The sequence below is a fragment of the Nyctibius grandis genome, chromosome 15 (genome assembly GCF_013368605.1).
Source record: "Nyctibius grandis isolate bNycGra1 chromosome 15, bNycGra1.pri, whole genome shotgun sequence".
Lineage (NCBI taxonomy): Eukaryota > Metazoa > Chordata > Aves > Nyctibiiformes > Nyctibiidae > Nyctibius > Nyctibius grandis.
In genome coordinates, this window is record NC_090672.1 from 4,002,173 (window position 1) to 4,029,082 (window position 26,910).

The 26,910-nt window shown below is 37.7% G+C and overlaps 1 protein-coding gene across 2 annotated transcripts in view; it reads left to right on the top strand.

The window, feature by feature from the left end:
* Positions 1-26,910, top strand: part of B3GNTL1 (UDP-GlcNAc:betaGal beta-1,3-N-acetylglucosaminyltransferase like 1) — a 134,699-nt gene that overhangs the window by 76,759 nt on the left and 31,030 nt on the right. For both annotated transcript variants that reach the window (XM_068413045.1, XM_068413046.1), the window contains exons 6-7: positions 15,050-15,145; positions 24,480-24,604. In XM_068413045.1, coding sequence (XP_068269146.1) covers positions 15,050-15,145; positions 24,480-24,604 — 221 coding nt within the window. The remainder of the gene's footprint in view (positions 1-15,049; positions 15,146-24,479; positions 24,605-26,910) is intronic.

Here is a 26,910-nt window from a genome sequence, read left to right on the forward strand (position 1 = left end):
TTGTCATGGCAATGATCTTAAAAGTTTCCTTTTATTTGTTTATTTCAATTCATGTGAAGAGGTGATAGGTCTCATGTTGCAGCAGAACTGAGATAATCCAGGTCTGATAGTTGTTGTACAGCATACGTATTATGTTATTTTAAACTGTTTGACTGTTAGACTGAAAAATATTTAAACAGAATGCAAGGACCAGAACAGCTGTGGCAACATAGGAAGTTTGAGGTTTTCTCCTTTTTTTCTTTATTCTTTTTTTTTTCCCTTTCTTTAAGACCTTGTTGTTTTCCTATCCGTTTCTTTCAAAGGACAGCTTGTTTATTTTGTGTTCCCTAAAGTAAAACTGGAAGATACACTCTTCCTTCACTGAATGAATGTTTCAAGCATAAGAAGGAATACTTGAATTTGAGTGACATGAAAAGCAAACTCCTGTCTGCTGCCATCCCATCGGTAATCCCGCTGCGGGGTTGCTGTGGGAGCAGGCACTTCAGAGAAGGTGATGGGGTGGGGTGGCCGGTGGGGCCCAGTGGAATTAGCAGCACAAATGCTAAGGGAAAGGATGTGCCAAAATTTATCTGGACTGATAGCTTGGAAGTTGGAAACTTTATAACTTGGGAATTGAGAATAAGCCCAACCTGTCACAGAAATACCAAAAGTAATGTTATAAGGCTGAGTAAAACTTGTCCAGTCATCTTTTGGTGGTGATAAAATAAAGGTGTCTGTTATTTTTGAACAGGCTTCCAAGAAAGGTGGTCGATGCCCCGAGCCTGTCAGTGTTTAAGAGGCATTTGGACTATGCTCTAATAACATGCTTTAGCTTGGTCAGCCCTGAATTGGTCAGGCAGTTGGACTAGGTGATCGTTGTAGGCCCTTCCAACTGAAATAGTCCCATTCTGTTCTATTCTATGTGTATGAAAATGGGAGTTGTTTAATTGCAGCTGTGCTTTACGATATTTATACTTTCTTAAAAACTTTCAGGTACGCTCTTGGTGTCCAAATGACCTGGTGCTTGGACAGGCCATTTTAGAAGGCCTCATAAATCGGCAGAAATGCCTCCTGTTCTGGGTATGTTTGATGCATTTGATGATCAGGAGTTTTATCCCAGGTCAAAGTAGTGATGAATTAATTTTGCTGGCTCATTGATCTGATTGGAAGCCCTGTGTCCAGGCTTGGCATGGCACTACGCCTGAGCTAACGTATGCCCTCCCTTTGAGAGAGCTTATGTCTGCCTGTAGAGGATCTCGTGGATATGCCAGAAATGTATTATGAATCAGAAGGTCTAAACATTACATGCAGTTATGCACTGAATGCAGTAATTCTACTGAAGTCAGCGAAGGTAGTCTATATTTTCACTGATATAAGTGGAAACAGAAACATCTTCCATTCAACTTAAAACAGTGTACAGCTGCTTCATGTAACTTTTTTAACTTTACATTTTGCAGATACTGTATATAAACCTGGTTTATGTCTTTTCTAAGTGGCAGTTGATATAAACACAGTATGATTGTATAGAATGAAACATGTGAGAAGTTCCCCTTGGAAATGAAGGGAAGAGGTTATTATAAACAACCTAATTCAAATTAAAGTGCTTGAAGTGTCACACTTGCTTCAATGCTAAAAACTTGGCACACCTGGTGCAGGGAAGCAGCTAAAGCATGTGTATGGGTTAAAGTAAGTGTACTTCCCTCGCTTCCTCTAGTACTTCTATTAAAGGGAGGTTTTTCTTAGCCTGGAGGATATTTTATTTCCTTGTCCTCCATGGCAGTTGTACAGTACAAATAGCAGCAATAACAGACAGCACCATATTCTCTACTTCTTCTTAGAATTAAGTTTTCTCACGTTTCAGTGAAGTAGGAAAATAAATTGAAATTTTAACTGAACAGGACATCTTTTCATGTTCCATGAGCTTTAAAAAGCTGATGTCTGCTCTTCATTTTCATTAGCAAGCTAGAAGACTTACTAGTCAGTATTTTTTTGCATATTTAGAAATGATGTTGCTGAGTTTGAAGGTTTGAGTCCAGAGAACTGCTGTTGGAGTTCCCTCTTTCTTCTTTGGCTGGTATCTCAGTGACCAGTCATTGCACTAACACAGACTGTATTTCATAGGTCCAGCATTGCTGTCATTTTTCACAGGGTGTTCATTGAAGTATGCCAGAATAACAAGTCCTGAAGGTATTATACCTCATTAGTTTTGTGGTCTTTTGGCAGTATTTGAAGTTTTTTTTGAAGGGGAAGAACACGTTTATTATCATGGAACTGGGTGCATGGCTAAAAGGCTTCAGCTGTTTTTGGAAGATCACAACTTGCAGTTTTTTTGCCAAATTCAAATTAGAAAAGAAGACTTGTTGCTAATAGAGATGATGTGAGTAACCTTTGCAACATAAATGTAGCTCTTATAGATGAAGTGGCATATTTTTCAAGATCCATTTTCTCTTTAAAAAAGCTGCCTTTTTCTCCTTCTAATCTCCAAAGAATTTTGTTGGGGCAGAATAACACATGTGCATGTGTGAAAAATTGCTGTTCATAAGTGTCTTAACCTAGCTAAATATTTAAACATATGCAGCTTGCCTGTGTATATGCTGCTAAAGCAATGGTTTCCTGAATCAGGATTTAACAGATTATTTCTGAGGTTATGATGATTTTTGAATTTAGACTCCGTTACTGCAGTATGTGGGTCCTTGTGGTTCTATCATTTATTTTTACATATGTCTTGGTTTGGACTAAAACAGAACCAGTTTTCTTTTCAGTGATTTTTACTGTTAGCTAAGCTGCTTCTAAGTAACTGCACTCTCTGACACTAACTGCGTGTTTTGCAGACAGTGTCTGCTTCCAGGACTGATAACGCTCAAGTTTGTAGTTATCGCTGAGGCACCGGTAGGGATGTTATGCAGAAAGGCTCTTGCTGTACTTATTCCTAGAGAAACCAAGGTCACTGCTAAATTCCTCACTGCTTATGAGTGAAGAGCCGCAGGGGGGTCGCACCTCCAGGGAGGAGCAGACAGGGCAGGTGACCCAAAACTGACCAACAAGGTATTCCAGCCCATACACGTCATTCTCTGTATAAAGCGGGGGGATCACGAGGGTCTCGCTCTCTTCTATAACTGGCGTCCCAAGAGGACTCTGTCCATTTTTCTCCTGCTCCCATCCCAATCCGTGTGTTCCTGAACCCAGTTCCTGTCTGTTGCTGGGCCCAGCCTGGGCCTTCTCGGAGCCTGCCCTGCAGCACTGGTGGTGACATGACCATCATCGGGGGAGCTCGATCTTGGTTTTGTATATATTGTACATATTTAATTATTGTACATATTTAATTATTTCCCTCATTTTTATTATTATACTATTTTTCATTATTATAGTTTATTAAAACTGTTTTAACTTTCCAACCCATAAGTGTCTCTCCCTTTTCTCTTTTCCTTCCCCTTCTCGGGGAGAAATGGTTAACAGAGAGCATCTGCCACCGGTTTAACAGCCGGCCCAGCTTTAAACCGTGACAACACAGGATTTCCCTGTGAAGTGGTGCACTTTTGAAAAGGGCAGAGACCCCCACTTCCAAAAAGAGGTTATAGTGCTTATGCTGGATATTATTAAACCAAACACGGGAGTCTGATTCCCAGCGTGTTAGATTTGCTGAGTTCCTTATGCAGTGCAGGGGAGGATGTCGGTGTTTCTGGATTCAGAACAGCCCGAATGGTCTGTGCTGGCCAAGAGGAACCCGTAAGTGCCTGTGTGCAGGGGCAGTGCAGGGCAGAGGTGCCTTCATTCTAGAAATGTGATCTTGCATAGGGGCTCAGAGCTTCGGGTTTAGAAATCATGTATGTTGTTAATTAGAAGCTTAATTTCTCATAGATTTCAGTGAATGTCTAGAGTCAAAACAGTCGTTAGAAGTCACAATATCTTAATGCAATAAATATGAAGAACAGTAAATATTTTATAAGAAATAGGGGTAAGTATTTGTGATATATTGATTGTGCTTAATCAATAGCTAAGTTAGGTAAAGCCTTACTGGGAGATCTGATTAATGCTTTTACTCTTTTTCATTTTTTATTAAGCTGGCATTGTACATGAGCTTCAGAGTTCTAGTTGTTTGTCACCATGGGTTGTTTGTGGCAGTGAAACTCCTCATTTGCTTAGTTTATAACACTGAACGCTCCATCCACGCTGGCAGAGATATTTGCTGTTCCCTGTAAGCATGTCCAAACTGGTGTCTTCCCTTGCTATAGAAAAGGTTAGACCAATCTTCATAATAATTTGCATCAATGATTATTAGGAAAAAATATAGAGAAAGCTTTGCTGGAAGTTCCTCTTGGATTGCTGTGTTTTATCTTATTTCATTTTTTACAAGTAGCATGTGCAAAGTTCTTTATCGATTTCATGGAGTTTGGGGAAAATTATTGAAGATTTAACCTAAATTTTACAAAGTAATGACAGGGAAATTAGAATTATTAAATATTTCTTAAACATGATATTTTTAAGATACATTGTTATTGTGCTTTTGTATCTTACACTACTTTAATTGAGAGATTTGAAACCTTATTTAAATCTTAATCATTTTTAGCAGGATGTGTGTGACAAAAAAGGTGATTATGCTGAGTGACCCATGAAACTTTCAAAGATATAAATCACCAGAGCTGCTTAGTGGATCTTTCCCAGCTGGTGCTATAACTGTATTTGGTTTTCCATATAGCCAGAAAAGCTGTTCTGTTTTCAAATTTTAAGTTACATTAAGTACAATTCTAGCATCTGTTACCTCCACTGATTTTCAGCTTTTTGACAACTGAAAAAAATTAACATTTTCTTTTCTAATTCAGTTGGCTTCCTTTAGATAGTTATTAATACTTTTTCTGTGAAATTATAGCAAGACTCTTTTTGCTCCATGTTTTACGATGCCATTGCGATTTGCTAACGATACATGCTGAGTGCCAGATAGTACTGTCCTTTTAGGTGTAACTATTTCTGCAGGACAGGATAAGAAAAAGGTATTAAAAACGAATGTAAAAAAATATTTTTCATATGTGTAGCAGGATTTACTTCCTCTTAATTCTTTGAACACTTTAGTTACATGTTGCTTATTATCAGATTCACATAGTGTGCTGAAGCTGTTTTTTAGAGATGATTTCTTATTGCAGAAATTCATTTAATCAATTTGGGGATAATTATAATACTCTGATTATAGGAATGTATGGATACATGAGGCTTAGGCAGATATTCACCGATTTAAAGGTGCTTACTGGAACTAGTGAATTTAGAAGCCTCCAGGAGCTCCACTGTATTCATTAGAGATGGCAATAGGGAGTCTTAGGTGAGTTGAGTTGCTCCGTGGCAGAAATTCTCTATGGTAGAGAGGACCCATGTTGCCTGGGCTGCTTGCTTACACATCTCTGATTTCGGACGAATCTGGGCCCTAATCCTTGCTCTTTATTGTTGATTTGTCTTGTTCTAATTGGAGCATAGGTGCCCTGAAGCTAATTCATACCAGCCTCCACTTGGAAGATCTTAAGCTATTTATTACCTTTTTTTCTTATCATTGAATTCTTGAGACTTAAATTATTTTAATATGCTGGCTAGATTGAATGACTGACTGGCTGAAGAGTATCTAATTCAAACCAGTGACAGGGAATGCCAAGTTCAGACAGAATTTAATGTAGGAATAAATGTCAGGAGTGATGCATACTGAGAGCCCAATTTCAGAGATAAGGTATGACCTTCAAACAGTCCATGCTATGAGAGTTTTGGTTATAGAGTAGGCCGTCACAAAGAAAAGGAAATGCTGACCAGATTGTTGGGTGGGAGGCAGTGAAAGGACCTACAAAATCAAATCCCACATATAAACCCATCAACAAGTTACTGGGGAGGCTGAAACAGGAGAATGCAGATAAGGAGGGAGAAGCTTTGTAGTGCTCTCAGCTCTGTTTTTTCTCAGACTTTTACAAATTGATGGGCACTTAACTTTTATTTCTGCATATTCTCAGAGCTGGTTGAGGTCTTTCCAGTTTTGGCTTCTGCACTGTTGAAAAACAAACTTGTAACAGGTCACTGGGTTCTTGACATGTATTAGGTCCCTTTCATTATCGAAAATGTATGTGTGTGTAAAAACTTTTGCTGAGGTACTGGGTTGTTTTTTTCCCCTCAGTATATATCATTATGAGAAAGTGTATTGTGGAGTAAAAGATTTGAAACAGTGTGCAGAAGGTTAGTTATAGGCCATTTTTATAACACAAATTACTGAGAAGAGTTTCATTTTTCCCCCTGTGAAATATGTTGCGTTACTTTTTTTTGCCCTAGCAGTGAAATTTATTTTTCTAAAACAATTAAATAACTTATTTTTATTTTCTGTCTTTTCTTTGTTCTCCCATTCATAATTTTTAAGTAATACAGAACGCAAATCAAACACTCTCAGGGCACTGGAATGCATTTAGTACTTTGATACCCCCGGAAGACTTGTGATATGATGGAAGACATGAGGGACAGATTTAGAGCAACGTTTGCTTTGATTTCCTAAAGAAAACATTCTACTCTTGCAGTTGTTAATCAAATAATCAGAATCTGTAGTTTAATATCTGATCTAATTTTTCTCTTTTCACCTACTCTAAATGTTAAAAGCCTGTAGGGGAAAAAACACACAAAAGAAATACCGTTTGTATGGAAATAAAAACAGCAAGTTAATTGCTGATCCTGTGCGTCTTTTGCATGTACATTAGCACACAGCTGAACTTCTCAAATTCCAAAGTAGTCTCCGTATCTACAATTCTATACTTGTTAGAAGATGCTTGTATTTCATTTAACTGAGGTTCTTATCTGCCCCTGCTCCCAAGTTGCATACAACTTTTATAACACAAACTTTCATTTGAAAAGGAGAATCAATGAGCATTAGTAGGTAGGATATGTTATGCTTTTGGATGAACCCGAACACTCAAAAATATTTCATGTTTCTATCTCAAAATAAAATTTTAAAATTCACTATAAAGTTGAGATTTGCCACGAGGTTTATTCACACATGAATTGAACATTAATTTTACAAGGTCATATGTGGAAAAGTTTCATGTGTTGCTCTTTATGTGAATTGGTCTTTGTCTTTACTAGGAAGTTTTAGAGAAGCAAATGACTGCTTTGTTAATTGTAGACATAGCATCATCCACTCTAAAAGGCAGGACAGTCGTATTTTTTTTTGCTGCACACCATGTAGGGAGATGAAATTGGAGGAGAGGTTGTCAGGAAGATGCGTAGGAGAGGAAAAGATTAGTAAAATGCTCAGCCAACATCAGCAGATGCTTCCCCAGAGCTTCCCCACAGCTCCTTCATCTTCTGCTGAAGCAGGAGATGTTCCTTGGAGGTAACAGTGTGAATCCAAAGAGGATTTTCCAGACCTTTGCAGGGCTAGCATGATTATCTTCACACTGTATATGTTGTTATCTATTAAATATTGTTCAATAAGTTACAAACATAGCTGATGTTTTTATAGACAGAAAATTAATAATACTTACTTTCAAATAATCTTCTGAACGCTACAGATTTTATAACTCTTTGTAAAAGTAGAATTGTCCTATCATTGCATGAAGGACGTTTGTGTTGTCTTTTGTTTTTCATAGATCTTTGAGATTAAAATTGCTGTGTAAATATATATTTTGTTGCAATAACTTAGAATATTTCAGTTATTCATTTGGGTACTGTCTCAAAATCTAACAGACCTATTCAGTCTTCATCTTGCGAAAATACTGAAGGACGTGTTCAAAAGTTAAATGGAAAGATCATTTTTAAGACTTATTACATGAGCATTGGTCAGTGTTGCTGCTTAGCAGATTTCTTGTTTGTTCTAACCACAATTTAGTTTCTGCTAATATGACTTGAAGCATATTGTTTTCTTTCTTTTGTGGTAAAAGCTGAGCATAAACAGCAAGCCAAGTAGACAACCTCTCGGTACAGAATGCTTCATTTTACTGGATGGAGTAATTCTTCCATTGTAAATACTTGACTCTTTAAATACTGGAAACTCTCCAAGAATTAGAGAGACTTGTTAAGGCATGGATGTTACAAAGACCACTTTTAGCAGCTTACAATCAAGAAAAAAAGATGTAAGACATGCTAAAATCATACAGGCTATTCCCTTTGCATGCATCTATTCTTTTGGTTTCAGCAGTAGGTTAATTCATCCTCATTAGCAGATAAAAACTCTGAAAAAGACTAGAAGAATGGCGCTTGCTATTGGGTTTTGCTAGGAGCATTCAACTACAAAAAAAAGAGATATTCAGCAGTATAGTCAGCTATCAATTATCCAGCACAATGAGGCTGGCATGGGCTAGCTCACATAAAGCAAAAACACAACTAATTCAATACATATGTATTAGACTATAAAACCATAGTTAATATATTTACTCCTGGAAAATTTGTAAACAGATTTCCTTTCAGCAGCAGATTTAAAAACAAAATAAAAGGTAGATAGAGTGCAGCATGATATAAGCCTTTACCCAGCATTTTATTCTCTGTGGCGCTCTGTTGTAGCCAGAGATGTCAGGAGGAGGTGATGCCGTGTTAATACACACCCTCTTACTCATTTCAGATGGTGGTTTCACATCCAACAGTGTAGAGACTTGATGTTAAAATTGTATATAACATGGGAAATACTATTGGTATAGAATTTTATATTTTGGTATAATGATCAAATAGCTCTAAAAAGGACTGTCATGTTTTTCTTCAAGCGAATGGCCTGGTGAAAAGCACTAAGAATGTGATAAACTGTGAGGGACAAGGAAGTTCGTTACAGCAGTTGAAACAAATTCAGCTTTTTTCTCCCAGCACTACTGCTCTCCCACCTTTCCTCCCATTACTGTCCTCTCCTTACATCGTGAGAACTGGAAGTGCTGGGATGTAGGGAAGTGGGGAGCAGGGATTTGTATGAGAGATTCATGCATTACATCCCTCGAGATTTAGGTCTGCTTTAGAAGGTATTAAAATAATATAAATGCTTTAATGAACATTTTTTCTTTTCAGTCTGCATAAAAAGGTAAAACAAAAAGCCAACATCAGCTTTTCATGTAATAACATTTATGTCTTGGTTAACCTTCTAGGCTTTCAGGAAAACAGCCTATGTATGAAAGTGAACACTTTCAAGTGTTAGTATTTAGCCTGTATAACCAAGATTCTAATAACTTTGAATGCAGAACATTTTTTCTGTGTTTATTTCTTAATACTTATGTATATTCCTGGCATTCCATAAATCATGTAATACTTTGTTACGTAGGTATTCTATTCTATACTATTGATTGGCTGCACCTCTGAATAGGCGTAAGACTTTTTACATATATTTCAAAGAAGCTAACTGTCAATCATACAGTGGCTGTGTAGGTAAAAGTATCAAACATAAATTATTATTACTGCAGCTTGTACACAGATTTGATCATTGGACTGTATTTGTGTGGAAGATTGACCAGAGAGAGAGAGAGATCACTTAACTTTTATAACCCTTTTATAACCCTTTTTTTTTTTTAAATAGTATCTTAATTTGAACCTCAATTAAGTTTTGAAGTGTTGGAAGGGATTGTTCTCAGAGGTGTAGGAGAACATCTCTGCAGTGATGGACGTACTCTACACCTATATACTGAAAAGGGAACTAGCTGTATAATCTAGTTAGTTGTTACAGAAAATAAACAATATAGGTCCCTTCAAAGAGGGGCAGGAAACACTAGATAGAAAAACAGGTACAGCAGCTGAGAAAGCATCACCTTACAGCTGCTCTCGTCGGTTCCATTCTTGCAGAGTCTCTTTCCTGCAAACTGTAAAACATTTCAGCCTTCATTAAGGCTTCAAATCCTGAGGAAATCATGGGGAGCGGTAGGTCATAATTTTTCCAGGAGCAGGACTGGAATACCTTCTCGAAGGTGCTGAACACTCTCTGCTCTCACTGGCATTAGCAGTTCTCAGGGCTCTTCAATTCTTTTTGATTAGTTTTGTTGCTAAGTAGAGTTTGGGATTGTGAAGGTTAAGTAAGGCTGATTTTTAGTCAAGCCTGTACCAGAATTACTATGTATATATCAGCCTTTCAGTATGGAGAGTCATGGCATCTTTTATTTCTGCAATGTACTTTTTGCTGTGCCAGATCCTGGCTTCTTTAGAGCAGGGATTTTCAGATAATGTCAAAGCATGCAATGATTAGGTGATACAGACAATTATTTATACAGGCATAGGAAAGGGTAAAACAGTTCAGTACCATATAAACTAACTGAACATTATCCATACCAGACTGCGGGTTTAGGTTCCTTAAAGCTTAATAAAGTGTGTTGTAATTATTTTTTTTTTGAAAGATCTTATTTGCCTAATAGTTTCTTGAAGTAGGATAAGGAGTCTTCTCTTCCCTACCTTCCGTACCTCTGTTGTCACACTAATACATGCCCCTGATTCTGAATGTAAACCTCGTAATCTTTACTAATGAGGTCCTGGTACATCCACTGCTGAATTAATGCACTGGTATCTTAACACTTAGTTTTTTTCTAAGTCAGGAGCGATGTCCTTTAGCCGAGGGTCTGCCTACAGCTCACAAAATCATTGTGGCCCTCAGCCATGTGATTGTTTTGTTTTGTTTTCTTTTTCACCTTCTAACGTGTTAATGTCTGACCCTGCATATTGGAAAGCTTTATTTATTGTAACATAGGAGACTGTTTCTAGTCCTTGACCCTTGTGGATATAATTTTCATAAGTAGAATTAAATGGGTAGTGTATTTTGGGGAATTAGCTTGTTACATTGGAAAGCAGTCTGGGCCCCTGATTAAATATGTTGCTCTTGTGAACTGCCTGCTTTCCTCTCTGTATTCTGCATGACAGAATGTGGTACGGTTGTTTCACCATCTGCATGTATTCTTTTGGCACATTGCTGGTAGATTTTGATTTGCTGGTTCAGGAAATAAAACTTTCCTTGAAGAGTTACTATAAACACATGAATGCCTTTCTCAGTATTGGAACTTAAATTTCGTATCGAATGCTGACACGATCTGAAGCGAGCACCAGTGGGGACCAGAATTACATGTGCTGTTGACAGCTTTGAAACACAACAAACGAAGGTCACTTTATCAACTCTTTATATTATTTACATTTATTTTCAGAGAACCTCTGTAATAGTTGAATGTAATTTGATAGCCAAACAGTTAGCAAGAACAAACCAGAGTAAATCAGTTTCAATTATTTGCTACTTGATCCTTGGAATAAAACCAGATGACAATAGAAGTTTTAAATAATTGAACAAATACGGTGCTGAAATAGCAGCCTGTCCCTGTCACCTGGAAACTGATGAGGATGGATTCCAAGCTGGTTATGACAACATTGTGTTCCTCAGGAATTCTAAACCTGAACAGATTTATACCTTCACCTACAATCTATCTAGTAAGTTTTTAACAAGTTGGTTTCTTTTAACTAGATTATATTTGGATAATCTTTACAGCATACAGTGTATTGTAAATAACAACAACTATTATTCTGTTATTCAGCATTGATCTTCCAATACAGCTGTGTGTGAAAGGTTCACAGGTCCAAACTGCTTTCCAGTATACTGAATTAACTCCTCGAGGAGGACTGAAAACCCAGTGACGTTCCAAGGCGAGCAGAGCTGGAAAACGTTTCCGAGAAAACTAAACATAGCAGTTACAGAGCTGCCTCATAACTGAAATTCTGCTTTTGATTGATTTTCAGATTAAGGCTAGCATGGCCTCTTTGTTTCCTTTGTTCCGGTCCACGCAATCTAAAAGATTTATGGATAAAATCTTGAGTGGCAATCTCACAATGTGAGAACTTGCGGTTTTTAATCACAGAGTCAGCCAATTTGACCATTTTTTAACACCTTGGCAAGTGTGTATGACACGAGTAGGCAAAAAAGAAATCCAGAGGAGATTTTCCCATCTGACTAAACCAAGCTGAAATCTAGAATTTCCAGACTGCAGAAGGTTGAGGTTATTTTTTTTTTCCTCTTGAAGATGAAATTCCAAAAGCTCTCGAAGGTAGCTTTCAAAAGTTTGGCAGATGCCGCAGTGTTTCAGTACAGTTGTTAGGAGTTTAGTGTTTTTCCTGAGCCAGTTCTCCCATCACTGTAAGTATTTAGACAGAGGTTGCAGTTTTATATTACAGCTGGACTGATTAACTGTGGGCAGCAACCAAAAAGGGAGGTCTTGTTTTCTTCTCCCAAGCTTGTTCCTTCCCCCTCCAGTATGTCAGCACTATTGCTAGTCTGACCCCACAGTGAACCGATTCAGAGAACTAAGGCTATAGAAAACTAACGCTAAAAAGAAGCAACTAACAGCTTTCTGACTGAGGTAATGCTCTGATCTAGCTGGCCATGGGGTCAGGTGAGTGCCGATGCTGTTATAAGTGACTGGGATGCACAGCCAGAGGCAGGATGAGTGGGAGAGCTCTTAAATTAATATAGATGTAGTGTAAACCTAGACTTTGAGCATACAGTTCCCCCCATCAGGTTAAAGAGTATTTATGGATTATCTATACTGCTGTTGAAAAGAACGGTCTTGCTGCCCTCTCTGTGTTTGGTGCCCTGATTCCCTACATCCTCCTTTGTGGTAACACTCGTGTTTTTGTGGTTAGTTGGATCAGGGAGCAGATCCAGCTGAAAACTAAGCTAAAAAAAAGAGAATTTCAGCTTCGCAAATGTTATCGGTAGCATAACAAGGCACAAGGTAGGATGAATTTGTCCATTGTGGCAGCAGCACAAATCTAAATTCCCTGAAATTTATTTTGACATCGCATTGTAAATATTCACATAGAAAAAGCTTATTTACCAAGTCATTGACTCTTAGCTGGAGTACTGTGCCAGGTTCAAAGACTTTCTTGAAGGATAAGACCCTGAAATCATATGTGGCAATCCAGCCACCTCATCATCAGTCTCAGTTTTGTCTGTGTGATTCCCCTCTAGTATCTTTTCTGAGATGGACAGTGAACCATATAGCACTGTTTGATTTAGGAAAGACATCAATCTACTACATAATCATTATCATATCATCATCTATATAACATAAGTGACATTTTGATGTTTTTTCTTTTGTCTGTGTTTCAAATTTATCCTGCTTGGTTTCACTTCAGTATATATGTCAATGGAACACAGATTATCCAAGATACTTGGGATGTATGCTCTTTGCACGTGAGCCTGATTAATTACATTGAGCTACAGCTTTAAGATTCAGTGCATTTGAGTTCTCTGATGAACCTGGCTGCACTGGGGAAATGGCATTCTAGCCTCTCCAGACACATTTCACATATTCCAATAGGCTCAAGGCTTTCTTTTGAAGATTTTCTTTCATTCAGACATGAGATTCAATGCACTGCATTCTAGCCTAGCTTTTCTCCCTACTGTTGTTTTCTTTTGGGATTACTTATTGGTCATTGTTCAGTTCAGGCCATACTCAATTGCCCTTGTAATTAGTGTGGAGCTAATAACCATGTACTGACTAATCATGTCTGCTCTGATTTTCTGGGATTGTTTTGACTCTTTCACCTCCCACTGATGTTTTGGGGAGTTTTTGACACTGAGTACCTCTGAAGCCAGCGTATTTCTGTTATGAACAAGCTGCTAATGTGTTAAGTCATAGCCATTAAGTGATAGGATTATTCTGACTAAAATTTAAGTGTCTATATTGAGATGGGTCTCTCTAGGACCCCTTTACAGACAGTGAAGTTCTATCACTATGTTCCTGGAGTTAGCATGCAGTGTGTTTCACCCTAAAGTGGATGCCCATGTTTGGTCAGATGATTCATGCCATAATAAAAGTGGGAGTAGATCACCTGTTGAATTTTGATTAGTTTTCTAACCTAATTTGTTTGGAGGGTTGATCTGAGTGTCTGTATAGAACTGACTGTGCAAAATTTGGGTGTTAAATCCGTGTTTATGTGTGAAAATTCAAGTTGCCAGACATAAGAAGAGTTTAAGGAGCTCCGTCCCAGGTTGAAATCACAAGGAGCACCTTTAAAATGTAAATGCTTAGATGCACGTGACAAAATTTACATTCGTGCAGTGATGTTTAAAAATTTCATCTAGACAGGAATATTAATATTACCACTATAGCATGCTATGAAATCATCTGCTCATAAGATCAGCATTTTCATTAGCATTTGAAGATTGGCGGTAATTGCGAGGTGTATTTCTCCTGCCTTTGTGAACCAGGCTGTGTCCTTTATTTCCTGTGGTGTTCTGGGAAGCAGGTCAGTCTCCTGCCTTAACTTTGTACATTCTGTTTGACAGGTTCAGTCTCTTGTCTGGCTAGATACTTCATCTTGTAATGAAAGAAAGAACCAGTTTACCTTCCGTAATCCAGATTCTGCTTTATTTCACAGTTGTGTTTACAACAAGTTTGTTTAAAGCTGCAAAAACCCATTTGTATAGTTCTTGGCTGTCACTAGTCAAGAGGATGAAATTAATAGCCACTCCTTTTTCAGTCCCTAAAGCATTTTCTTTCCAACAACCTTTTAAGGTAGGTACCACTGGGTACCAAATCCATAGTGCTCTGGTAATGTTTAAAATAAATTGCATCTTACTTGTCCAAGCTTGATTAAGATTTTTAGTGTCTTTGGCAGAAATAAAAGATCAGTGAAAGCTCCTACATTATATATAAGGAATATAAAATGGAAAATCAGTGCACAACAATTGTAGGGTTAAGTTTCAGAACTGTAACTTTTAAAATTTTTTCTGAATTCATTCCCTTCAATATCAACATCACCATTATTCATAGAAGTGTCATTTCCAGTATGCATCTCTAAATTTGAAATAAAGTTTGAAGTACTCTGCATGTGTTGCAATTTATGATAGAAGAGAAGGTTATGGAATATGAAGCAGGAAGGAGATTCATCTGTTGGGCTGTGACACCTCAAAGGTGCTGGTATGCACCGCAGTTTACACACTAAGCACATGCTAAATTTTAAGCACTTGCATTTCTCGGTGCTTAAAATTGCTGAAGGTAAGTATAGGCATAAGTATTTGCAGGATTTCAGGTGAAGCGTAAGGTCTCCTTTGTTCCCCAGCAGATGATGGCTTTGACATTGTATTACTTAAGACTGGCTTTTTTCACCTTTGTCCTAGGTGTTTACCTCCCACGGACCTACTGTGATCATGCCAACCTGGTTCTGTTCTCGGGAATGGTTTTTTCACGTGGGAAAATTTGACGAGGGTGGAAAGGTGAGTGCTACAGATGATATGTAGTCCAGGAACCACGTCTTTGTCTAACAGCCTCTGAAAGCCCTAAACCTGTTATTAAGAAACACTAGACAAAGGGCTATAGGTAAAAACAGAGGTCTAAAAAAATCAGGGTCGTACTGTATACCTGTTTGTTTTTTTCTTTTACAAAACAGTCATTAACCAGGTACAGATGTTTTGGGGTAGCTCTGGTGATTGAAGGACATAACTGAGATGGGGTTTGTAGGTAAATCTAACGCATTTGTTAGATATGTCAACATATCTGAAAAAATAAAGAAGGGTTCAGACATTCAAGCTCCTCTTCAGTCCCTGAAACAGATGCAGCAGATCTGACAGCTAAACAAGAGTCAGCTCATAGCTTCATTGTGAACCATCTCTGAAAGGTAAGGTAGATTTGATGAAAGAGATTGGAAGCAAGAAAGGTGCAGGATGGCTAAGACGTGGTAATACATTCTCCTAAGGGGAAAGATTTATATCCCTAAGATGAAGAAGGAGGGGAGATCACAATGTGCTGTAAAACTGCTATCATTAAATCTCATTTATCCGCTTGTCTCGTACCCACTTGTCAGCCTTAGTTCTCAGGCTTGTCCTTGGAAGATGTAAAGTAGCTTTTCCTCAAGGATCAGGACTGAGAGGTTACAAATTAAACGACTGTTATCTGAGAAGTGTTCCTCCACTGACAGTTAGGTGTTCTTTTTCTTTATAGATTTCCTGCATGAGTTCAGTTTGGTTGTTTTAGGCTCATCAGCATGTTTATGGAATAAAATCCAGGGATGTCTATTGGCAGTATTTATTGTGGTAGGAGTAGAAATATGTTGGCAAACAGATCTAATTCAGACACATTTGGATCCATTCTGTGTGTCTTGGACCTGAGGGGTTTTTGCTTCCAGTGGTTTTGGTGAGATTTTAGGGCTAGAATGGGTGGTTCTGAATTTTTTTAGAAAGCCTTCATTTAGTAGCACTCTCAAAAAAATCTGCTAAGTCTATTTCCTGTTTTCTTATTTAAACTACAACATATTATGATTATTATTCTTTTTATAGCCTCTAAATGGAGCCCTCCTGTGCCATGCAGTGTGTATATATACAAACAGGCTTACACACACATGTATATGTATGTATGAGGATATACAAATATTATTCTTTGGGCTGCCAACAAAATTGTAATTTAAAGAGACAGCAGACAGAGAATAGAATCGTTTAGAGCAGTGAAAACATGTGCCCTTAATTACACGGTGGGTGAGTGGAAGAGCTGGGAATGGTGTGTGACTCCCAATACAATCTACATTCACTGACCCATGCTCTTTATTTCTTTTTTATTATTATTCCTTATTATTGTATTTTCATTCTCTGAAGAATGTTTGACTTAACTTCTTGAGCATTGTTAGTAAGCTCAAAAAAGAAAGCAAGCAAGCTAAAACATAACAATAGAACAGCAAGCCTAATGATAAAGTTCAAGAGGTTAAGTTAAACAGACTATTCTGTGCTTTTTGCTTTTAGTTTTGGTTCATTTTTTTCTCTTTGTTCTGTTTTTTTGTTGGGTTTTTTTTTTGTTTTGCTTTATATGTATAATTGTGTAGGACTATGCTACTGGCTTTTCAGATGTAATATGCTGCCAGTCTTAATCCTAATGATTTTTCATCCACAATGCATGATATGTCCTTCTAGTTTTAAAATTTACCAGTGATAAGTTAAACTTTTTGTTTGTCCCTATTGTGAAGTGTCCAACATGTCAAAACTCAAACTCTGGCTGATACAGAAGACCTTCAAAAAAATACCCTACAAACAAGGGTGACGAAGTAATGAACATAAGCAATGAAGTCAAGCCTTTGTCCTATGTGGGTTTAGAGGACACAAAATGAAGTCCTAAATCTTTCAGCATTTAGCACTGTAAAGTATTTAGCATTGATCTAACTCATTCATTTTCATTTGAAAAGAATTCCTTGGAGGCAAAGAAAGATTTTGCTCTGTGTATCAATAGAGCTGTTATAAACTAGTACTGAGTACTCTTGAGGATCTTATCCATGTGTGTGTATGTTCTGAGCTGACCCATGATCTGACTAGGTTAATTTTTTTCACTGCCATCTCCATTTTTGGGTTAGTATTTAACAGTGCGACCTGTAAGTGTCATGTTGCTGCAACTAAACACAGAAACAGGCCAACAAATCTCTACGTTTCAGCCTTCTCCATTTGCTAAACTGTTTCCATGCCAAAAAGCTGCATTTCTCATTTTGGAATTAAATCCAAACACCTGTTCTTCATATTTCAGTGCTTGTAACAAATGGAAGATAATTCTTCCATGGAAGAAAATGTGATTTGATGTTTATGTTAATAGTATGGGTGGACTGATAGAATATAAATATATAGTCTAAGATGTAATAAAAAAATGTTTACAAAATGGTTTTAGAAATAACGTTCATTCTGGTCAAGATCTGCAGTTGCTGGAAATGTACTCCTTGTATGTAATCACTGTGGCAACGTCCAAGGAAAATCCGAAATAGTGTCTTCAGAAATGGTGGCTAAGAAGCTGAGAGGTTTGCTGTATGCACTAGTTAAATAACACCTCTGCCATTTTAGTTATGCAACCTCTGATATATGATAATTGAAGCAGAAGTAACTAAAAGTAGTTGATTTTAGCAAGCTCTAATGGCGTGCTGAGACTAAGATAATACCACAGAAATGGTCACAAGCCTATAAAGTAGCATTTTAAGTAGTATCCACTGCCAGGAGGAGAGTCACATGAAGCGTATTTCTGATTTAATTTTTTAGGAAACTAAAGGGAAATAACCTTCCTGTTATGCAACCAATTTGGATAAAGAGTGCAGTATTTCCTTATTGAAAGAAGTAGCAGGACTTACTAAACCCTTCAGAACTCACACTTGAGAATTAGTGTATGATGTTATCCACATGATTGGTTTTGCTCCTGTACTTTTTGGTGTCTTCTAACAGCTAGCACCATTGTTGAAGAGTCATAACTGTGTCCAAAAGTGTCTCAGAAAGTTATGCTGAGGAAAAAATGTACATGGTCTTGTATAATGTGAAAAGCAGATTTTGAAGCTATCTCATCTGTTAAAGTAGGGAATTTAGTCATGCGCAGTGGTAGACGTGGTGTCTGTTATTCGCTAAGCAAAGTTATTGCTTCATATGTTTGACAGTGCACTTCAGTTTGCACACAAACCCAACATTTTGCCATTGTATCCGACTGACCTTGTGTACTTCTACCAAAATGTATTCTTCAGGTAAACAACAGATTCTGTTTGCTATTAAGGTCCAAATGGAGATCACCAGGAAGGCACGTTATTTGTCTCTTTCAGCATGTTGTCCTTTTGTACTAGTCACTTGTGTGTAACGGCACTAAGCTAAAACAGCCTAGCTTGTTGCTTTGGATACATGCTCTAAGAAGTCTGGAGTACAATAAGAACTGTGTAAATGAGCGTTGTTAACCTGCAGACTCCACCCCATGCAAATGTGGCAGATTGCGTAGTCTTGGCTGTATTCAAGCAGTATTATTCTTGACATCACAACTGTAATATGCCACGCTTGTTTCTTTCTCTAGAGTTTTACCACAACTTGGTCCCAAATTTCCTGTCACCTCTGTGTTTAACCTTCCTTTTTAAGTGTATGAAAACTAAAAATGGAGTGACAGCCTTAAAGTTCTAAACTAACCTCAAAGTGTAAGCAGGGGGAAATTATTCTTAATGAGCCCCAGATGGAATAGCATATTATAAACCACTGGCCTTTCTGAATACACACTGTGGCTCCGAACAAAGTGTCTGGAGCTCATTTTTGATCTATTCTTGTGATAAAAGGTCACAAAAAACACAAATTGAGAAGGTGTCAAAATATCCTTTGGTGAACAGGAGACTGTAGCACATGCTGCAAAGCTCTAAGATAACTTTGTAGGCTGTTAGGCACTAACTAATGCATTTTTCCATTTTTCTCTGCCAGAGCACACAAATGTCATTCCCTTCAGAAAGGCAAGCTGTACAATAATGCCCGAAAGGTGAAAGGCTAAGTAGGAATTTAGGTTTTTGGAACACAAATTAAAATATGGTCAGTCTGTCAAATAACCTATCAAGGTGCTCTGGGGAAAAATCTGGATAAAACACAGGCACTAGTGGTTTTGGCTTGGTATAGTTAAGGCTGAACAGAGATCAGTATTTGATCTAAAAAGGAAAGAAAGAGTGGTGGAGCCGATGATTAATTACACTTCATAAACTATTTGAAAATTCACCCTATACACCGTGTCTAATGTAGTTTTTTGCTAGTCTGTTATTAAATATCACTTAGAATTTACCACCTCCCTTCCATTTGACTTCCCCATCGTCTTTGTTTAACTGAATTCCTCTGTGCTAATACATTTGGATGAAAGCAATCTTTGGGAGTTTCCTCTAACCTGTTATTTCCCAAACAATGAAGTAAAGTTACAGGCTTCAGGTTTTATAATCAAGGCAAAATGTTGTAAAGACATGCTCTGGATGGGAACCAAAACATGAAGTGCCAGATCTGCAGAGAGAGAGACTTAAGAACATATAGGATAATCCTGAAGAGAAGCTATTAATAGCTATTTAACGTGGAGTTAGCTTGTGGTTAGTCTGCTTGCATACCTCTGGTGACGATTCTAAAGGAAGTTAAACTCAGGAGTATTTTCAATCAACGATAATTTCTCCTTGAAATAAGTCATTTCAATGAGGTGTTGTTCATTACAAGAGAAAAATACAATTGACATTTAATACAAAACTTGTCTTTAGGGATAAATTATGTTAGTTCCTAATTTTTTTCACCTTTACATTTGAATTGGAGAAGAGCTGCAATTTCTTACTTAGTTTTAGCTTCCAGCAGCTTAGTAGCTGTTCCCCATTAGCAACACACTTTAAACAGCATTTGTTGGGAAGAGAGTTTAAAGCCTGGCAGAACAGCATTTGTCTCTGAGGCAGGATTATTTCCTTTAAAATAGGGTGTCTTTTGTGTTCACTTCCATGCAACCAACCCCTCTGTATGTGTTATTTCTGTAAGTCCAAGATTTAGCTCAACACTTTGAGGAAATGCTGTTGGGCAGCTGTTGGCGTATGTATTTAAAAGAACCCCAAAACTTTGATTTTTTACTCAACATCTCTGCTTTGTTGCTAAATGACTCTGAGTTTTGATTTTTTTTTTCCCTGTTTAATCTTAGGTGTTGTAATAGACACTATTTATCTGCTTTTTATGCAACTCTAGCATAATATTAGTACTGAAATGTTTTTCTTTTTTAATGTTCTAAAACATGCAGTATGAAATTAGTTTAAAAAATAGCAATGAAACAAACTCTTTCCAAAGTCCTGTGAGGAACAGGTTAGTATGGAATCAAAAGTTACTTCCTTTTCGATTCATTCTTTCCATTCACCAATTTTAGGGTCCTCTGAGGAATTAAAGCAATTTGCCTTATTCTGTCCAACAATTACCCTGATGTTGCTGTCTGGTTTGCAAAAAGTGTACTAAGTTATAGCCCAGTTTTCCTTGATGCCTCTGATCAAGAGGAAGGGCTCAGCTTTCCCAAACCTGAAGGTTTTTTTTCATGTGTGGATAGATTTACTTCTCTCGTCTTGTTTGTCATCACTTTTTGTTATAAATGCATCTATTCTTGAAATATAAACCATTCAGTGTTAGATTTCCCATTTTCACTAGTTAGACTGCTCTGCACAGGCTAAATCTCCACTGGTTTTGCTCATGAGGATCTGCCACCTCTACTAGAGTGCCTGTCAGCTGGAAGAGGACAGGGGAAGAGTACAAGTCAAAGGCGATGAGAGAAGGCTGAATGGAGGGAAAAGTGACAAATGAGGAAGTTGGGACAGATTGATTCTTTGGCAGAATCCATCTCCTGTGTTAGGTTTAGCAGTAAAAGGCAGCTCTTACATTGTGTTTATGCCTGTACAGCATAATGGTAAGTTCTGTCCAAGTGACCAAAAAAAAAAGACTTCCGTCAGCCTGAAGTGCTGCAGTAGTTACAGTTGGTCATCCCAGGGCACAACACGACCTCTCACCAGGTGTTACTAGTTACAGCATTGCACAGAGGGCCACTCTTTCATTAAAAGTCCTCCACAAATTGCTGATTAGTATCTTCACTCCTACTGATGCTCCTTACCATTACTGATAGTGGAGCTGCAGAAACTGTAGCCAGAATTGCTGCAGTGGTAGGTGACTTGCACCTCCTTGCCAAATACGTATGTTGAGGACACTGTAGTTGGAGTGCTGTTTCATGCACAGTGATCTGCTAGGAGTGAGAAACAGCAAGCAATGAGAAGATGACAGGAGAAGAATCATGGAATATTTAGTTTGGTCCCTGAAGAAGGAATTACTGTAATTCAAGTTAGGTTCTGCTTGACATCCCATTGTGTAGACAAAATTAATCACCTCATCTGTACAGCCAGCCATCAGCACAGCCAGTGATACCTGCCCAAAGTACTGGGTAAGCACAAATCCTTCACCTCTTTAGGAGTAATATGTTAAACAATGATTTTGCATATGGCTGGTGCGTGCTGGTTAGAGCAGAGCAGGTGCAGGCTGCTGTAGTCAGCAGCCAATGAGCACAGCCTTGAGTGAGGCAGGCCAGTGAGTTTGTCCCATAGTGCAGCAGAGCATATAGGGTTGGGTTTTGCCACGAATGTGGAAAATTCTCTATATAGTCCAGTAAAATGTAAACTGTGCAATTTAATTGTGTTTATTAATGCTGAAGACTGTTTATGTGGTAGCCTATTGCTGAAATGCTGAATTGTTAATTGACACTTTTAGCTGTGGATATTAATTTTCAAAAAAATACATTAAAATATCCCTTTAGTGGTTAAACAGCTTTTTCTTTGAAAGTTGTGTTATCTGACAAAGATCCCTGGTGTTTAAAATGCCATCTGGATCCAATAAGATGTCTCAATTGGGAAGGAACTGTTGTACTGCAACAAACTTACACGCTCAAGAGCCGTAGGAAGTCCCATCCCTGCAGGATCTATGACACAGTCAACATCTTTCCTCCCCTGAAAAATGCGTGGCAGGGCTGCTCCTTTGTAATGTGAGCGGCCACTGCTGAGCCATACAAGGCACCTGCTCGTTCCTAGGGGTGAGTGTACTTTATTTCAAAGTATTTCTGCCAGTTAAAGTAAAGCAAAAGAGCACTCCGAACCAAACAGCATTTTGAAAGATCCTTTTACTTTTGCAGTAACTTTTTTTTAATCTACATATTAACGGTTATCTTGAACAATGTAAATGCTTATCCAAAAGAAAATGAGTTGCGACATGTATGTGATGTAATCATAGATCTGAATGAAAATGTGACGGCTGCAGTAAGCTGATACGTGCTACAAAATTTGTGCCCTGCCTGACACAGTCTAGTGTGGGACTGGAAAAGAGAAAAAGGTTTAAACTTTGCTGCTGACTCTCAGTATTTCCATTCAAGTCCAGAATAAGAAAAAGATAGAAAGGGCTACAAGAGAAACGGAAAGAATTTGAGCTTGTGTTTTTCTTACGGTCTTGCTGACTCTGGTTGCTGTCTGCTACTCCAGCTTTCCCCAGATGTCTTTTGTGGCTTTCAAAGTAGATCCATATAAAGCATAAATTGTATGAAGTTCTCTAAAAGTTTTCTTCTGCATCACAACTCTTAAACTAGAAGTCAGACAAATATCTACAAAGACAAACAATACCTACAGATAAGCTGCCCTTAGCAAGCAGTCAGGTCGGAATCTGTTTTATTCAGAATCTGGGAGTGTGGCCCAACTCAGTGTCTTAAATCAATCTGTCATATAGTGAAGGCTGGAGCTGCAAAGTACAGAGCTTGATTTGGTTCTGATTTCTCCCAGGATACATATGTTCAATTGTGAGTGTTGTGGATTTGTTTTCCGGGTTCAAAGTTTTTTTTTTGTCTCATTTCTCTTCCTCTCCCTGTACCCCCTCGGCTGCTCAGTCTGGTGGGTATGAGAAAGAGCCCCTGAACTGTATTGCTCATGTAACTAGAAGGGCAGAAGAAACCACAGAGGGATTTTGTGTCCAGCACTTTAGAGAATCTCCTTTTCTTAATTATGGAAGAAATTCAGAAGCTGTGGTAATGGGGAAAAAAATACTTTTTTTAAAAAAAAAAACCAAACCTTGTTCTCTTATTATTCTATTTCAACACAGAAAAAATACCTAAAGTTGAGGTTGAGGTTTGTGCCCCTGTTATTCATGTATGTGATATTGCCTACAGGAAGAAACATATTTCAATATCTTTCCCTTCTTTTACTTTTCCTTTCTCAATTTTGTCATGTTATCTTTCAGCTTTATATTGATGCTACACTTAAATATGTTATTTGGCCCACCTGGTTTTATATATCGGAGTCTTTTATCCTGATAAAATCATGTGACCTTTTAAACGCTGGGTTGGAGGAAAGAAAAATCTGTATTTAAACATACAAAAATTAAATGTTCTAGCCATACTTCAAGAAGTTGCACTGTTGCAAAATGTAAATAGATGTTACTTTTTTACCTTCAGTATAGGGCTGTATCTTTAAAGGTGGATTTATGCTTTCATATGCTGTGACGTGTCATTGAATACTACATGCCATAAGATTGCCCTTCTGACACTGTATCTGTGGCATGAAGATTTGCTGATTTTTAGGTGGGAAATGTTGCATATGATCATGAAATCTCTAATATTTCCTAGATCCACGATTCTAGGGGATTTTTTGCTTGCAGTGTTTCAGCAGCATTCCTTGCAATCCCATTAGGAAGAATGTTACCATGGAAATAAGTTGCAAGAAAAAAGAAGTTTTGTTTTCACATGTTGCCTCATTCTGAGGTTGTTTTAGGGTTTTTATTTATTAAGGTATCTTATTATGGGGCTTGATTCATCTTTCCTAAGTAGAGACCAGTATACGTATTTGTATGGCAACCAAAGAAAGAACAATAATTGGAGTAAAAGGAAAAAACACTCTTTGAAGTCACCAATCCCTTTCAGTAAACTGTTTGGTTATGTGGCACTTCAGGCTTCAGGAACCGTTCAGTGGCTGGGTTTCTGTCTTTTGGGACTAACCTGTACCAAGCTTTATATCCCTGTCAAAATGAGATGATGTTTATTTTTCTACCTCTGTCCTTGTAGTCAGATGTACTTAATAATAGCACTGCTTGCTTTTTTATTAGCTTTATCTTTTCTACAGATATGTTTGTTCAATGACCCATTAGATAACTCATGGAGACATACAGAAATAATGTGAATAAAATGATGGTAAACCTTGATGTTGGCAGAAAAAGCAAATGTGTCTTCAAATGTAAGTATGAACACTGGTCCCTTCCTGCTTTGAAATAACTGCTTCTCTTCCAGGGTGTTCCAGAAGATTTGTTGTTTTTTTACAAACATATCCAAAAGGGCGGTGAAGTCTTTCGGGTGAACCATTGCCTCCTGCTGTACCGTTACCATCCACAGGCTGCAACTCATTCCGTCCTAGAGTAAGTTGCACTTTTCGGTAGAACTGAAAATTAGCTTAATCTTGGATGATTGGCAGCAAAGATGCTTAATCTTGTCTAGACATCACACAGCAAAATAATTACCTGGTTGTGTTTAATTGTTTGTTTAAAAAAAAGGCTAAAAAGCAAGCTAACGTAATACGTTGGTAGTATCCTCTTTTGATGCTGGAAGGTTAGTTTTCTGTTTGTTCTTGCTATAATTTGCTTTTGAGTAAGATACTGTAATGCTGGGATTGAAATGACGAATTTAAATGTTTGGTTCAGGTACTGTTGCTCACCCACTCTCAGTGTACCTGTGTTAATGATTTAGCGAGGCAGGGATGGGGTGGGGGCACTGTAACATTTGACAAATATTCTAAGAAATTGTTTCGTCTTTGCAACTGTTTCTGAAATAATTTCACAACGGGTATTCTAAGAGCAATGAAGCGTTTTGGCGACTGCGTTACAGCAGTACTGTTGGCTCAACTTCCAGTTCCCATTCCCTCAGCTGAGGGTCCGTAACTGATCATGTGAGATCGTGTAATCTGCCTGAATAACCTCTCTGGTTATCTAAAGCATCTGAGTTTCTTGCCCTCAAAGCAGATTAAGAATACTTTGTATGATTATGTATCTCATCTGTTGAACATGGCAAAAGCAAGCACTGAAGCAATAACTTCTTCAATACTTCAAACACAATTGCAAGAACATTTGAAATATATCCTAGTGGTGAAATTTTATTGGGGTTTTTAATTAGGATTTTTAGTATGTGAAGTTTTGATTCTCGTCTTGTTTGCTGTGTGAACTGTAATGTAAAAATATTTTTTTAATTTTAAAGTTTGATTTCAAAATGAACTGTTTCAATTTAAAAAAGTAAACAGAAACTTGTAATACCAACAAAAACCTTCTTTTGAAAAAAGTGGTAAAACCTAAACCTTTCTTTTGATAATATGCTGCATTTACGTATATTATTTTCCTATTTTAAAAGGTCTAAACCATCTAAATAAGGTAATGAGGTTCGAAAAATAGCTGAGGATGTTTACGAGTAATTATCTCGGGTGCTTCCTTGTAAGCTGTTGCTTAGTGCTGTTACAGTGCTGGTCTTCCCTTAAAGAAAATGTGAAATTGTCAATTGCTGATTCCTCTACACGCTCATTTTACCCATCAATGGCGTTCTTCGTGACCAGGAGTCCTGCAAGCTGAGCCAAAGTCATTTCTTTCCCTTATGCATTGACGTTAATGAAAAATTATGCGAGTTTTACTGTCCTTTAGAGTCCCACAGCAGAATCATAGTGGTAATTAAGTAAACTGTTGTCTGACTGATTAATTATATGAATACACTTTTCAGTCAGCCCTATTTGTATGGCTTTGTAGAACTGACTAGTAAAACTAAACATTTTTATGTGCATTTTAGTTGTATATCGCTATATTATTGTATTCCTGTAAATACTATAATATGCTAATATAAATATCATGCTCATGGTTAATGTCACTATAGATCTTTATAAATACATGTATATGTATATAAAATCATTTAACTCTGAAACAGTCGTTCCAAGCAAACAGAAGATATTCTTTGGATTTTGCAAACAAATATGAGGTAAATTGTTTTCCTTTTTATTGGTGTTTAAATGTAAGGGGCTTTTTTTTTCTCTTTTAGTGTGTGATCATTTTGGCAGTTAGTTACAAACTTTTCAGCCACGCATCATGGGATGCTAGAACGCCTGGAAGCCTGTTGCTTGTATCTGTGGGAAAACATCTCATTCTTGGAAATGAGTTTGTTTTGAATTTACTGCAAGCTGTTGCTTATTCAGATCTACAAGGTTGTGTGGCACAAGCACCCTGAATTACAACATACTGTGAGAATGTGGAAACACTGTAAGCTGTTTCAGATGTGCAGTTTGCATGTCCAAATTGGCGCCTTTCTCGTCTCATTCTAAGAAGTCAGGCTAGCCCTTCTTCCTGTTGGCTTTTTGCTGGTACTACTGTTAATAATATTTTGTCCGAACTTTCAAATATGAGGTTGTGTAACATCTCTTCTTATTGGCTTGCTCCCCTGTTTGTTGCCTAAGTTGTGAAGGGTTGGCCAGCATTTGCTTCTAAAGACTGAGGTGCACACTGAGCAAAAAGAGATTAATGGACTCATCACAAAGGTTTAAGTCTATAATTTAAGTTGGGTCTTTCCTAATTTGCCTTTTAGTCACCCTACCTTATTTAATGCATGTTCTACCTTTTCTAGAAGTCTCTTCTTTTTAAATGGTGTGTTTTGTTTGAGCAGTTGTCCGTGGCATTTTGCCTTTTGCCATTGGCCT